Source organism: Mirounga angustirostris, unplaced genomic scaffold (assembly GCF_029215605.1).
Source record: "Mirounga angustirostris isolate CCGP_5_RB_7025 unplaced genomic scaffold, mMirAng1.0.hap1 SCAF_5, whole genome shotgun sequence".
Lineage (NCBI taxonomy): Eukaryota > Metazoa > Chordata > Mammalia > Carnivora > Phocidae > Mirounga > Mirounga angustirostris.
This window is the reverse complement of record NW_026991713.1, coordinates 91,769,016-91,785,189: the sequence shown is the minus strand read 5'-3', so window position 1 is coordinate 91,785,189 and position 16,174 is coordinate 91,769,016. Positions and strand designations below refer to the sequence as shown.

Here is a 16,174-nt window from a genome sequence, read left to right as displayed (position 1 = left end):
TTCACAATTTGACATTATCTGTGATCATTTATTTATTATCTGTCTTCTCCACGACAGCAGGGGATGCTGTCTTGTTCACTAGGCATCTAGCATAGCCCTAGCATATGGTAGGCTCTAAACAAATATTATTGAATGAATGAATGAAACAAAATAAATAAATAGTATTGTGATATCAACCTGTTCAAAGCTCTATGGATAGAAAAGCAAGGGACATAACAGGTATGAGAGGTGGGGAAACTTCTTTAAAGTATCCTAAAAGACAGGTAGAAGGCCCACGTCATTGCCCCTTCTGCACTCGGCTCAGTTCTACAAGGCCACACGTTTATATCCAACCCCCGCCTTTTTTTTTTTTTTTTTTTTACCAAGTTTCCGCTAAACCACGCCCCTAGGGCCGGCAAATCCCAGCAAGCCCGCAGGGGGGCGCCCAGAACATGGTGGCCGATGAGAACTAAAACTACATTTCCCAGCATCCCGCGCGCCGCCGACCCACTTCCGGAGTGCGCGGAAGACATGGCGGCGCCCGAGGAGCACGATTCTGCGACAGAGGCTCTTCAGCCGGCGGTGCAGGAGGAGGAAACAAAAACGTTTAAAGATTTGGTGAGCGTGGATGACGCCGGCTCTTCTTTGTACTGCAGGCACCAGGCGTAGGCAGATTCCAGTGCCTTACATCCTGGCTGGTGGTGTACAAAAGCAGCTGGGGCCTGGTTTGGGTTTCCTTCAGAATTTCCGAAGGTTGGGTTCGGACGCTGTCCCTAAGCCTCTGGGTTTGAATGGTGGGAGGGCTGCCCGTCCCCGAGAGTCCCCATTTGCAGTTTTCTCCATTTTGGTTTGGCGACGTTTGTATTTGCCAGGAGACTACATGCGGCACCCCGCCACCCCGCCAGCATCTTGGGCTGCGGAGTAAGATGAAGGGAGTTTGGCTTCTGACCCACTTACCAGGGGCACGTTGTTACCTCGTCGTGCCTCACTTTGCACATCTGTAAATTGGGGGTACTAATAAGTACTTAATAGAATTGTGAGGATTAAATGAAATAATACATGGGAAGAACTCGGCTTTATCTCTTTGAGTAGAAAGTGTTAAGTCTTGAGGCACTATCTCAGTGCTCGTAACTAAAGAGCAGACCGCGTAGGCTCACAATACTTTTTGAATCAAAGGGTAAGGAATGCACAGGTCACCAGCAGGATGGCTCTGACAGTCATTTAATTAGCAGGGAGGAAAGTGTCTATGTGTTCTTCTTTGCTAAAATTTGTTTTTCTGAATTCTAAGGGTGTGACAGATGTGCTGTGTGAAGCTTGTGACCAGCTGGGATGGACAAAGCCCACAAAGATCCAGATTGAAGCTATTCCTTTGGCCTTACAAGGCAGGTTGAAAATTAAATTAAATTAAATATGTGGCTCAGTACAGGTTCATTATGAGGTTATACTCAATTAAATACTTACCATTAAAAAAAAAAAAGATTATTTATTTATTTATTTGACACCGAGAGAAAGAGCAGGAACACAAGGAGGGGGAGTGGGGGAGAGGGAGAAGCAGACTCCCCGCTGAGCAGGGAGCCCGAAGCGGGGCTCAATCCCAGGACCCTGGGACCATGACCTGAGCCGAAGGCAGACGCTTAAAGACTGAGCCACCCAGGTGCCCAGATACTTACCGTTTTTGAGAGCTATTCTTGCATACTTCGAATGATACAAAAATATGGCCACTAAAGATACAAAATTTGTGGCTTATTGGTTTTTGAAAAAGTAATTCTCTTGTTCTACTGAGATTACTTTCTATAAGATTTGTTGTCTGCAGCAGGTGCTGACTTCAAGGAAGCACTGGATTAAAGTGTACTAGCAAGCAACTTGTTAGAAATTATGAGTCAGTAAGTGCAGATTTACATAAGGGTGCCTGGAACATTTTTTAGTATCCAGAGGAGTTGAGAGCTCTCGCTCTGTGAGACGTGTTTATCAGATTTGCAAAAGAATGGCTAACAAGCTGGTTGATGACTAGTGGGACCAGTACTAACAGGATGAACTTTCATAGGTATAGAGGTAAAGTCCTGCTCTTAGATTCCCAAAGCCCAACTTCACAGTATTAGGGTTGATAGTAAAAGAGACCTAGCAATGTTAACTGAAATTCATTAAGATCCTTAGAGAAAATGAATGTAATCTTAGCTACATTAAGATTTTTTTCCCAGAAAAAAAAAATGTATCAATGTATCTGTACATAGAATTTAACCTCCCCAACCTGAATTCCTCTGCCACATATCCCAGGTTAAGAACTCTTGAACTAGCGGGGCGCCTGGGTGGCTCAGATGGTTAAGCGTCTGCCTTCAGCTCAGGTCATGATCCCAGGGTCCTGGGATTGAGCCCCACATAGGGCTCCTGGCTCAACAGGGAGCCTGCTTCTCTCTCTGCCTCTGCCTCTCCCCCTGCTCATGCTCTCTCTCTATCTCTGTGTCTCAAATGAATGAATAAAATCTTTAAAAAAAAAAAAGAACTCTTGAACTAGCTCCAGAGAGAGGAAAAAAAGTGCCTTGTACTGATTAGAACACACCTAGAATATTATGCTTAGTTCTGGGGACCAGTTTTGAGGGACCAACTGAATGGCAGTGAATGTGGTATAATATCAAGAATACGGGTGCCTGGATGGCTAAATGGGGCACCTGGGTGGCTCATTCAGTTGAGCGTAGGACTCTCGATTTTGGCTCAGGTCATGGTCTTGTCCTGGGATTGAGCCCTGTGTAGGACTCCACGCTCAGTGATTTGTCTGCTTCAAATTCTTTCTCCCTCTACCCCTCTCTGCGTGCGTGATCTCTTTCACTGTCTGTCAAATAAATAATAAAATATTAAAAAAAAAAGTCCTAAATAGTTAAAAGAGCTGAGTGCATTAGGTCTGGAGAAGAGTAGAGTTGGATGGGATATGATAATTGGCTTCAGTGATTTGCAGAGCTGTCATGTGGAAAAGTAATTAAACTTACTCTGTGAAATTCCATTTGTTCCTTCCATAAATAGTAAGTATCTAAGTGTAAGGCACCAGAAGTTAAGATTTGGCTGTCTCTAAGAACCTGGAGTCTAGTAAGGAGATAATTAAAAATCTATTACAAGATGAACAGGGGCAACGGAAAGTTACATGCCAAGTGCACTGATGGAGGAGAATAGATTATTACTCATTGGAATGGATTAGAGAAAACTGACTTTATTTTTTGGCTGGAAAGGTTGGACAGACATTTGAGCTGAACCTTGAAGACTGAATAGGATTTAGACATTCATGTCTGATGGGAGGGGAAGACTTTCTAGGCATAGGGAACAACATGAAAAAAAGCTAAGGAGGCTGGAAAGCACGGGCATGTGTGGAGGCCTGCAAGTACTTAACAGAATGGGGGGAAAGATTAGTAAGATCGTTGGGGCCAGATTATGCCGGACTTAAATGCTGGGTAAAGGAATTTGGTCTTTGTTTCATGGGCAGTGGAGTGTCTTTGGAGATTATTTTTTTAACAGGAGAATGAAATCCTTGGAGTTGTATTCTTGGACTGTTAATCTCATAGCTTTGTAAGGTAGTTTAGAGATGGGACTGGGGACCAATTAGGGTATTGTGGTAATTTTGGCAATAAATAAAGAGTAGGGTAGTGGTAATGAGAATGAAAAAGAGAAAATGATAGAAAAAGAATCATCATGATTTTATAACCAGTTTATTAATGGAAGACAAGGGGTGGGGAAATTGAAGATTATTGCCTGTGTGTTTAGGATGTATTACTGTGTGTTTAGGACATATTACATATTAGGACATATTAGGTGTAAAAAGGAGCATAGGAGGAAAAATAATTCCAGGGAAGAGGAGTTCAGTTGGAAATAATTGATTTCAGGCATCAGAGAGAGAGAATTAACTAATACACAGTTGGAATCTGGGGATTAGAGCTTGCTTAAGAGGCCAGAACTGGATACAGACACCATATCCAAAGGGAAGTTGTAGCTGAAACTGTGGACATGGGTGAGGTTGCCACATAAGGTCAAGAGATGGTGGAGGCTCAGTAGAGGGTTGAAAATCATGAGTACAATTTCATACAAATTAGGTGAGGGAGAGTGTTTCAGGGAGGGGATAGTAAACACTTTGAACTTGTTTAGAGAAGCTAGGATAAGGACTGCACAAGTGGGGAAGAAGTTTCAGCAGTCAGAGCTACTGGAGTTGCTTTCAAATAGCAAAAAGAAGGGTTGGTGCATTCCGGCATTTTTCTGCTTACCCTACAGCAGGTGTCGGAGGAAGGAACCCAGATTAGGTGGTGGTAATAATTCTGAAATTATTCATGTTTTCAGTAACAAGTTTGTATTGAATGCAGAGAAGATAAGAGTCAGTGAAAGATTACCAGGAACTGAGTAATGTGATTGACATAATCATCATGGAAAAAGTCTTTATTTTTATTCTTGAGTTTATCTCATTCTAATGAACAATTTATAAATGCTTAATTTAAAAAAAAAACAACCCCTGTAGATGCTGGCCCTAAGCAAGAGATTTAAATAATCTAACAATGTTTTTCTTTTTTCTTCTATTAAATGAACTTTAAATTTTTAGTTTGAGTACTAATGATGGTGTCAGTTTCTGAGTTATGGAGTTCTGGGCACATCCATTGTTCTTAAACCTTGTAACAGTTCTGAAAGGTAGGAATGATTATTTTATTGGTGAAATTAAAGGTCAGCAGATTAAGTACCTTGGCTAGAGTCACATAACTAATTATTGGTGGAGCTAGAATTTGAATATAGGATGTTCTAGCTGAAAAGCCTGTGTTCATGGCCATATATAACAGAGTGTTACAATGGAGAGATCAAAATCTTTTGGTGGTTTTGAGGATGCTTTTCTTCCTGTCTGTTTCATGTATTAAGTTTATTTCTAATTCAGAGATCACTCAAAGTCCTCTAGGAATTTCAGACAGTTTTTGAATGGCTGTCATATACCGAGCAGTTTGTTAGGTGTTGGCAGTGTGACCAAGGTGAATGAATTTATTCTACTCTTACGGAGTGTGTGTTCTACACAGACACTACCACTGGAAGGGCTTAAGGGTTGTGAGAGGAAGAAAGGAGATAATAGAGAAAAATTAGTCTCACAAAGTGAGTATTACTTTGAGGGGATCGTAAGAGAACTGCAAGCAGTGCAGGCCTTCACTGGTGGCAGTGGGCGTCGCTCACAGCCACGTGAATCGAGAGACTTAAGCTCCTTTACTTCCTTAAATCTTTCTTGTATACTCCTTTCTTCTGAAATTTTAAGATTTCCCCTGACAGTTCCCACTCTTTTTGTTTTTGTTTTTTTCCTGTCCCAGAAGGCACGTTGTACCCCTTGCAGGGAGTGCAGAATCCCCACAGAGTTGGGGAATAAAAAGCTTTGGAAGCCCTTAGCTCACAAATAGGTGGATGCTGTTGGAGTTCATTGTCACTCACCCTACGACCAAGAGGAAAATTAAAGTTAGTAAATGAGGGAGAAATTTTATCCCTATATTATCATTTGTTTTTGTGACCTTAACAAAATTAGTCCATTGTCTGGTCTGACTTATAATTCGTATCTACACCTGTACTTTTATATGGAAAACATTGATGTTACTATTAGAAGGGCAAAGGGTAGCATTCACTAGACTATGCTGTTGTTTGATCTGGCATGGCCTTTCCTAGTTTAAGTGATTAATGTCTAAGAGGTGAATATTGAGAAGTCTGTTCTATTTGATATCAATCACTCTCCTTTCTTGAAGTCCTCTTTCTCCTCAATTTCAAGTCAGTATTGTCTTCTTTCTAACTGTTCTTCCTCAGTTTCTTCAGGTTCCTTTTTCCTTGCAATGTTAATCTATCTTCATCCTTTTTTTCTCACTCTAAAACGCTAGTAAGATTTTTCATGCAGTCCTGAGCTTTAACAACTGTCTGCATCAGTAAATCTCAGCCAGTGCTCATCAGAATCACCTGTGGAACTTGTAAAACAATAGAGACTTCTAGACCTACTGAATCAGAATTTGTACATGTGTGACCTAGGTATACACAGATGTAAACATCTCATAGATTATTCTAATGTGTCTGCCCTTGGGGGAGCACCACTGTTACGATGCTCATGGCTCCCATGTCTCTGTTTCTAGTCTACACTTCTCTGCTGAGCTCCGAACAAGTATGTCCAACTGGTTTTTAGATACTTCTCTCTGAGCCTATGGCATAAACCTTAAGTTCCCTATGTTCAAACGAGAGTCATTGTTTTCCTCACCAGAACTAATTTCTGGAAGCCCTTATCTCAATTTATGGTCTTTGAGTTTCCCAAGCTAGAAACCCATGTGTTCAGGCACATTTCCTTGCACGACTTTCTGCATCTCACTTGTTTCTGTTCTCACTGCCTTGCCTCAGTTTGGACCACCATCATAACTCCCCTGGTATCCTCATTGAGCTCTCATTTTCCTGTGTGTTCCCCATTCTGTTTGTTTGGGTCATTTTAGGTCATAAAGAAGAGAGTCATGTTAGCTAACTTCAGGGAAAAGGAGTTTATTGTAGGGTTAATTTCTAGGTAAGGAAATCTCAGCAGTTACACAGTCAAGGAACAATGTCAGCATCAACTAGTGGAGGGCATTTATACTAAGAAGCAGTCCCGGGGGGTGCTGTTCTAGAGCACAGCTACCTTGTGAGCTGTAGCCAGCCAGCCTAGAGATGGTGGTCTTGCTTTGGGAGTTAATTTCCAAATCTTATAGTTATGGCTTGATTGGTGATAACAAACCCCAGGGACCGCTTCTTAAGGGATTACTTATGGCATTCTTCCCTCAGAAGAAGCAGTGGAAACGGCCTGTTGTGTTGAGCTCTTTGGCTCTTTATGCCATCAGGCCTAGGGTTTCTCTTCCTAAGGAATAACATTGATCATGATGTTCCCTGCTTAAAATCCTTCAGTTCCTCCCTCTTAAAGGAAGACATCAAAACTCCCTAGCATGGCTTATGAGTTTCCTTTCTAGCCTAATTCTTCTCCCTTTCCCCTCCTTAACGCTTCTGTGTTCCGGCCACATTGTACTTCTCATTCTCCCTGCACATGCTGTGTTCTTTAAAGCCTCCATCCTCTGTCCTCATATAGGAATGTCCTTCCTTTCTTTCTTTACTTCCAGGTTTAATTTACCCATCACCTCTGTTAGCCTTTCCTGACTCTTGTGGGCAGTAAGTTACTCCTTGTTTTGTGGTTCTCATTGTGTTTTGGAAGGGCCTATTTAAAGTCCTTAGCACATTCAGTCTTTGTGTATGTCACCCCCAGATTTTGAGCTTATCTAGGACGAGACCATGTCTTCTGTCTATTCAGCCTTCCTCTCCCTCCAGTTCATCAAATGTTTATTCATTGTCTCCTTTGTGCCCACATTGGGTCATCGTAGAAAATATGGAAATAATGTAGAGAGCATTTCTTTGCTTTTAGATGTTTTATTTTTCTTCCTAGGTCGTGATATCATCGGGCTGGCAGAAACTGGCTCTGGAAAAACAGGGGCCTTTGCTTTGCCCATTCTGAATGCCCTGCTGGAGACGCCCCAGCGTTTGTTTGCCTTAGTTCTCACGCCCACTCGAGAGTTGGCCTTTCAGATCTCAGAGCAGTTTGAAGCCCTGGGGTCTTCTATTGGTGTGCAAAGTGGTAAGTATCTGAGAGGAAAAGAGTCACAGCGTTTCTTCACAAGTTGAGAATGAGTATAAAAGGAGAATAGAAGAAAGTATTATCAACATGAGTTCATTAACCTTAAGAGCCAATTTGGTATTTTAGCTTTGGAGAATGTTGTACAGGAAGAAAAATTTAAGTAGAAATCTAGCACTGGCTTTAAAAGATGTTCAGTGAACTATGGAAAAAATAAAGCCTCTCTCTTCTATATTCTTTTTATTTCTCTAGCTGTGATTGTAGGTGGAATTGATTCAATGTCCCAATCTCTGGCCCTGGCGAAAAAACCACACATAATAATAGGTGAGTAATTGACAAAGGTAAAAGGCACTGGTGATGATGAATTAAAGAAAATTGACTGATGTTGGGTGTAACTTATTTGTGTGGGAAGACTTTGAAGAAAGGATTTTTGTAACCCTGTTTAATTTTTTTAATTTCTCAAATTTGGGGGTTGGGGGAGGTGAGATGGTTGGTAACTTTCTTTTTTGTCCTTGTTCTTAAACATTGTCTTTCTCCTCAACCTTTCTTGATAGCAACTCCTGGTCGATTGATTGACCACTTGGAAAATACAAAAGGTTTCAACTTAAGAGCTCTCAAATACTTGGTCATGGATGAAGCAGACCGAATATTGAATATGGATTTTGAGACAGAAGTGAGCATTCGGTTTCTTTCCTCCTCTTAGGGCATCTCAGGTGCTCTGTTTCAAAATTTGGTTCATTGCACACCTGCTTTATGTGGAGCCCTGTATCATCATCGGTTAATTTAAATATCTGTGCTGCCTTTTCTCATTCTTGGTGCTCTTCATATTGTCAGTGCCTCTTTAGAATGTAGTTTGACTTTGATTTCAGACATGAGAAGTTTCAGCCAGGTTTCCTTTCCATTTCATTTGATTTATAGACTCTTTCATAGACTTTGCAATATCTTTATTTTTCTGTCATTTTAGCTGACCCACTCATCATAGCTTACTTAGTTGATGAACACTTTTCTTGACTTTTCTCTTAGATTAGCTTGACTCTGATTTAAACTTCTTTTCTCTGAATGGCATTTTTTAAAATAGCATCTGGTATGGTATCAAAAAGTAAGTACTCAGTAAATTTTAGCTGAATTGAATTGAATTTTTGAGTCCCCAGATTCCCACAGTGATACTTGTAGTTTTTTTACTCTCTCTCTCCTTCACAAAGAGTATTTGCAAGTGTCCAGTCTAAATGTTATATTGGTATCCTTTCTTCTTTGTGCCTTAGGTTGACAAGATCCTCAAAGTGATTCCCCGAGATCGGAAAACATTTCTCTTTTCTGCCACCATGACCAAGAAGGTGAAATTTTCTAGGACTTAAGTTTCTTTCTTTATTAAGTGATAAATCAAAACAATAGCAATAATAAAAATAGAGCATTTAAGAATCAGTGTACTACTCCAAGTTTTCTTTCTGTAGGTGCAAAAACTTCAGCGAGCAGCACTGAAGAATCCTGTGAAATGCGCTGTTTCCTCCAAATACCAGACAGTTGAGAAATTACAGCAATATTATCTTTTTATTCCCTCTAAATTCAAGGTAAAGTGTTTACTTTGATCATTCCTGCCTCTCCCTCTCCTTCCTAAGCAAAGCACCTGAAAGTGTGTCCACTTTTGATTAGCTAAGAGCTGTGCTCCTGTTCGTTTTAGAGCGCTTACTGTGCTTATATTTATCACTGATAAAGTCAGACATTCTGGGAATTCATAGCATGCTAAACCACAATAGTGATGTAATTCCTTTCCAGCCCCATTCTTGAAGTAGCTTTTTTTTGTTCTACTAATTATGTGGCTTCTTTTTTATAGTCAGGGGCCCTAGTTTTGTGCTTTGATGTAGGAACTTTTCCTGGTTGCTCACTACAAGGAGTTGTGTTTGACTTTAGGCTGTATGTGAGATTCATCGTTCACAGACATGATAATGCTGCTTTCACGAATGTAAAACTGGCAGCTGGAGTCTGGAAAATTGAGAAGCAACTATATATAGGCTTAGTCTTTTACATAATTTCTATGCCCAGGACTCCAGTTTTTTCTTCTAGGTTCATTTACTTACATTGTTTTGGGTTTGTAACTTAGGATACCTACCTGGTTTATATTCTAAATGAATTGGCTGGAAACTCCTTTATGATATTCTGCAGCACCTGTAACAATACTCAGAGAACAGCTTTGCTACTCCGAAATCTTGGATTCACTGCCATCCCCCTCCATGGACAGATGAGTCAGGTAAAGATTCTTTGGTGTCATTAGTAGTGAGCTGGTGGCATGAGAAGGGTAAGCTTTATAACGGTAGATCCATACAAAAACAACATGAGACATTAATGTATCTTCCCAGAATTATTCAGATTTTATGGGCTTTAAAGTGTTGCTCTGGATGCCTCCTTCCTTCCATGATAGCGAGAGGCTCAAATTGGAATATTCCATAGTTATTTATCTGGTATGGAAGCTCTTGAGTTGATTTATTCAGCCCTATAGTGGTAGTAGTGATTCTTTGGTCTCAAAAGATTTTTAATTATTTTTCAAACTCTCTGTCATGTTAAATCATCCTTATTTCTTGTTAGTATTTTCTAGCCTTAGTCTTAAATATTTTTTGTGTTGCTTCCATGTTTCCTTTTGACCTGTGAAGTCCAGTCTGGATTTAGGGGGAAATATCCTTTTGAAAATTTCTGTCTCTGTTCTTAATTTAGTGTGTCTATCAAGATAGATACTAAATTCTAAGATTCCTTAGCTTTCCAAGATTAAAATTTTTTCCATTTCTTTTCATCATCTCAGAGCAAACGCCTAGGATCCCTTAATAAATTTAAGGCAAAGGCTCGTTCTATTCTTCTAGCAACTGATGTTGCAAGCCGAGGTTTGGACATACCTCATGTGGATGTAGTTGTTAACTTTGACATTCCTACCCATTCCAAGGTGAGTCCTGTCGCTGACCTGACTTTCTAGTCCCAAAGTATATTTCTTTCTTTTTTTAAAATTGAGGTATAATTGACATATAACATTAGTTTGAGTTGTACCACGTAATGATATGGTATTTGCATATATCATGAAATGATTGCCACAAGTCTAGTTAACATCTGTCACCATACATGGTTACGGATTTTTTTTCCTTGGGATGAGAACTTTTAAACTGTACTCTCTTAGCAGCATTCAGATGTGTGATACAGTATTATTAACTGTAGTCGCCAAGCTGTACGTTACAGCCCCATGACTGACTTATTTTGTAACTCGAAGTTTGTGCTTTTTGACCGCTTTCACCCAGTTTATCCACAACCCCCATTATTCCCACCCTTGGCAGCCACCAGATCTGTCCTCTGTATCATGAGCTCAGTTTGTTGTTGTTGTTGTTTTCTTTTTAGATTGCACATATAAGTTAGCTCATACAGTATTTGTCTTTCTCGGACTTATTTCACTTAGCATAATGTCCTTAAAGTCAATGTCTGTTGTTGCAGATGGCAAGATTCAATTCTTTTTTTTTGTTTGTTTGTTTGTTTGTTTTAAGGTTTTATTTATTTATTTGACAGAGACACAGCGAGAGAGGGAACACAAGCAGGGGTAGTGGGAGAGGGAGAAGCAGGCCTCCCGCAGAGGAGGGAGCCCGATGCGGGGTTTCGATCCCAGGACCCTGGGACCATGACCTGAGCCAAAGGCAGACGCTTAACGACTGAGCCACCCAGGCGCCCCGATTCAATTCTTTTTTATGGCTGAATAATATTCCATTGTATCCAAAGTGTATTTCTTTCTTTTTTTTTTAAAGATTTTATTTATTTATTTGACAGAGAGAGACACAGCGAGAGAGGGAACACAAGCAGGGGAGTGGGAGAGGGAGAAGCAGCTTCCCACTGAGCGGGGAGCCGATGTGGGGCTCGATCCCAGGACCCTGGGATCATGACCTGAGCCGAAGGCAGATGCTTAACGACTGAGCCACCCAGGCGCCCCGATTCAATTCTTTTTTATGGCTGAATAATATTCCACTGTATCCAAAGTGTATTTCTTTCTTTCTTTCTTTTTTTTTTTTGAAGATTTTATTTATTTATTTGACAGAGAGAGACACAGCGAGAGAGGGAACACAAGCAGGGGAGTGGGAGAGGGAGAAGCAGCTTCCCACTGAGCGGGAAGCCGATGTGGGGCTCGATCCCTGGGATCATGACCTGAGCCGAAGGCAGACGCTTAACGACTGAGCCACCCATGTGCCCCTCTTTCTTTTTTTTTTTTTAAGATTTATTTATTTATTTGAGAGAGAGTGAGTTGAGTGGTGGGAGGAGCAGAGGGAGAGGGAGAAGCAGACTTCCCTTGCTGAGCAGGGAGCCTGGTGTGAGGCTCGATTCCTGTACTCTGGGATTATGACCTGAGCCGAAGGCAGACACTTAACCAACTGAGCCACCCAGGTGCCCCCAAAGTGTATTTCTTTTTTTTTTTTTTTTAAGATTTTATTTATTTGAGAGAGAGAATGAGATAGCATGAGAGGAGGGAGGGTCAGAGGGAGAAGCAGACTCCCTGCTGAGCAGGGAGCCTGATGTGGGACTCGATCCCGGGACTCCAGGATCATGACCTGAGCCGAAAGCAGTCGCTTAACCAACTGAGCCACCCAGGCGTCCCCAAAGTGTATTTCTTAATGGAATGTTTTCTGTCTCTCCTTAGTCGCAATGTCATTTTATTTATTTATTTATTTTGTCCTCAATTAGTTAAGTATCAAAAACTAGGAAAGCTCTTGATTTATTCATTCTCTTTATCTTGCATGTACTTGAAGATGTGATATTAATAAACGTGAAAGAAAGTAGCCAAAGAGAGGTATTGGGTGTTTACAGCCAGATGGGTAGGTGCAGCATATGCTGATCTTTGTCAGTCTCATTTCTTCGGAATGGTAAGCTTGTAGTTCTTAGTGTATCTCAGGGTTTCTCAGCTTTGGCACCATTAACGTTTTGGGCGAGCAGATTCTTTGCTGTGGAGCTATCCTTTGCATTGTAGGATGCTTAGCTGCATTCCTGGCCTCTACACATAGGTGACATTGTGACAACCAGATAGTTTTTTGACATTTCCAAATATTCCCTGGTGAGGATAGAATTGCCCCCAAAACAACTAATATCTATTGGCTTTGTGTTTAACTGTTGTCTCATTTGATTTTGACAATGACTCTGAGTTTGGGCATGCATTTCTATCCTGTTTTATAGAGAGAAACCAATTCAGAGAGACTGTGTGACTTGGAGACAGTGGTGTAGCTGGTGGGTGGTAAGACCAGAACCATATCTAGGTCTGCCTCTAGATCCAGTGCTGTTTTCCTTTAGACCATGTGGATATGCTTTAGATTTGTCTTTCTGTAAAAGAAAAGAAAAAAGAGTCAATTTAGTGCTGCAAGGAGAATAAAAAAGAGGAAATAGGGGCACCTCGGTTTCTCAGTGGGTTAAGCATCTGCCTTCGGCATGGGTCATGATCCCACAGTCCTGGGATCGAGCCCCATGTTGGGCTCACTGCTCAGCGGGGAGCCTGCTTCTCCTTCCTCCTGCTCATGGCTTGCTCTCTCTCTCAAATAAATAATAAATAAAATCTTAAAAAAAAAAAAAAGAGGAAGTAGATTTATCTCAATCTGTCGCCCAGTCCATTTTTCCATGTTTCAACACAAGTCTATTTTCTTTCAGAGATTTGCGGTAAAACTCTACGTTCATAGTTTTTTGTTTATATTTTATGTAACTCACATTTACACTTTTTGTTTCAGGATTATATCCATCGAGTAGGTCGAACTGCTCGAGCTGGGCGTTCGGGAAAGGCTATCACCTTTGTCACACAGTAAGTGAAGTGACTTCAGGGGCAGAACAATGGAGAGAAAAGAGCAGAGCTTTGGAGCCGACTGACTCGGCGCCTGACTTTGCCATTTACTCTAATCGTCCCTTAACCTCCCTCATGCTGTTTTCGTCATTTGTAAAATGGAAATAATACCTACCTAGCAGGGTCTTAATGAGGGTTGGTGATACACATGTAGAAGATCTAGTATGGTGTTTGGCACACAGAAGCACACAGAGAAACCCCTGCTGTTTTTTTCAGCTGCTGAAGCTGGAGCGCAGTGACCTTTCCCTCAACTCAAAGTATTAGAATAATTATTTTGGTTTTGTTTCTAAAAGGAACAAATTTTTATGTAGCCAGGGTTTTTCTGGGAGTAAAGAATACATTGGCCAGTTTCTAGTGGACTGTACAGAAGATGGCATGTAATCAGTATTCCGAAGAGGAATAATGGGTTTGGTAGTGTTTAAAACTGGCCTTTGTTGTATCATATCACATAATGTATACTTTTGGAATGGACAGACATTTGCATTGTCAGCCAACCAAAGCCATGCCAATTTTCCTTCCTCAGGTATGATGTGGAACTCTTCCAGCGCATAGAACACTTAATTGGGAAGAAATTGCCTGTGTTTCCAACACAGGATGATGAGGTTATGATGCTGACAGAACGTGTGACCGAAGCCCAGAGATTTGCTCGCATGGTATGCGACTTATTTTCTCACCAACTTAAATGCAAACAGTGTTAGCTGTGTGCTAGACGCTGTTGTATGAATCCTCCTAACAAACCACGGAACTCAGTATTATTTTAATCCAATTTTAAGATGAGCATACTAAGGTATAGAGATGGTAGGTAATTTGAATAGGGGTTTGGGCTCAGTATGACCACAGTGACCACATGCTCAGCCTCTCTTCCGTGTTTCATGTGTAGCAAGAAAACCTTTGGATTTGAGATCAGAAGACCCAGCTGTGAATAGGACATTGTGGGTTTGGACAGTGCATCTAACCTCTCAGAATCAGTTCCTCACCTGAAAAATTGGGAATAATAATTACCTTGATACTGTACAAGGGTTTTTTTTGGCACCAGATAAGCTAACGTGAGCTGCATAGTTACTAATAGTAAGTAGCAGTAATAATAGTGGTGGGGATATACGGGAAGATTCTAAAGGAGAATCCTAGCAAGTACTGTCTGCTCCCTATAGTTCTAGTTTGAGAGATAAGGCAACTGAGTAGCCGATGTGTGGACTTGTTTTTGTTTTCCTGCTTACATGGAATTCTTTGGTATTTTGGTTTATAAAAGTATTATATGTACATTGGAAAAAATTTCAGAAAATACAGAAAAGATTAAAATAGCAAAGGAAACATAAGCCATCCCGCACAGAGAACATTTGGCTATTGATAACATTTGGCTAATTTTCCTTTTTTAGCCATACTTAGATTTTTATCTAACTGTATATGATTAACATTTTTCTGTTTTAACAAATAGAGAGCCATGTGATCACTTTTTAATGGCTACAGAGAATTCCATTATGAATATATAACACGACTTTTATTGGTGCATGTTTATGCTTTTTCACATGTTTTGTACTTTAAGTGGTACCATGTTGGACATCCTAATATGTATAGCTTTGCATACTTGCTTCTTTTGAATAAGTTCTTAGAAGTAGAATTAATTGTTGGGCCGAATTAATTGTTGGGCATTCATAGAGAATGCCAGATTTCCCGCCCCTCCCCCCTGAAAAGCTGTAGCAGTTTAAACTGTCAGTGACAGTACATGTGGATGTCCCCACACCTTGACCAATAAGAGGTATTACCATTCTCTTAAATCTTTGCTACCATGTGAAAATAATAGCTTATTGTTTTAATTTTCATGTAAACATTTTTGTGTATTGGGATTTTGGTCTTATCCCTTTGCGAATGTGAGGTGTTAGGGAGTTACTTAGTGTTTGAGTTTAGGGAGAGGAGACCAGGATGTGTTACCCTCTGTGACAGTAACTTTCACTCCCATCCTTTCTCTTTTCTTGCAGGAGTTAAGGGAGCACGGGGAAAAGAAGAAACGCACGCGGGAGGACGCTGGGGACAATGATGACACGGAGGGTGCTATGGGTGTCAGGAACAAGGTGGCTGGAGGAAAAATGAAGAAACGGAAAGGCCGTTAATTTCTCTTACAAAGACTCGACTTCAGCCTTCTGTTCCATAAAAGGGGATTGTAGGAAAGAATGAAACCTCCTCCGGCAGAGTTCTTCAGACCGGAATCTGTCAGAATCATGTCCAGAACCTCCTCTCAGTACTCGTTCCCCTTCTGTAGAGCACCATGACTGCAGACTGGCTTTTCCAGCGCTGAGGTCAGCTTTGGATCCTTGGAAACGACCTGAGTAGGATGTGCTCTTCTTTCACTTGACATAGACCTTTTGCTCTTTCAGCTGAAAGTCAAGGACTAGGTTGATGAAACGCTGGACTTGTTATTGTAAAGGGAAGCTCCTACGTCTGTAAAATGGTGATACTTTAAGCAGTCTCAGCTTGTGCTTCATTAGACCTAATGTGGAATAATAAATTTAAATATTTTTAAAAGATTCAGACTCCTTGAAGACCTTTATAGGTTGAGGGACTTTAGAGATTTAAGTAAGATCTTGCTAATAGGTAAGAAACTGGGAGTGGCAGTTATGTGGCAGATTCATTGCTCATCCATAATTAAGATAAACATTATTTATGATTTAAAAAAATCCACAAAGGGGGCGCCTGGGTGGCTCAGTTGGTTGAGCAACTGCCTTCAGCTCAGGTCATGATCATGGAGT

At 40.8% G+C, this 16,174-nt stretch overlaps 1 protein-coding gene across 1 annotated transcript; it reads left to right on the top strand.

Annotated features, from left to right (window-relative positions):
• The first annotated feature begins 409 nt into the window (after window positions 1-409).
• On the top strand, window positions 410-15,952 carry DDX47 (DEAD-box helicase 47). The gene is made up of 12 exons (XM_045873833.3): window positions 410-597; window positions 1,268-1,361; window positions 7,409-7,597; window positions 7,847-7,918; window positions 8,149-8,267; window positions 8,857-8,928; window positions 9,046-9,162; window positions 9,693-9,839; window positions 10,386-10,523; window positions 13,321-13,391; window positions 13,954-14,083; window positions 15,407-15,952. Exons 1-12 carry the CDS (start codon window positions 442-444, stop codon window positions 15,536-15,538), a joined length of 1,437 nt encoding a protein of 478 aa, XP_045729789.3. The 5' UTR covers window positions 410-441; the 3' UTR covers window positions 15,539-15,952.
• The last annotated feature ends 222 nt before the right edge of the window (window positions 15,953-16,174 follow it).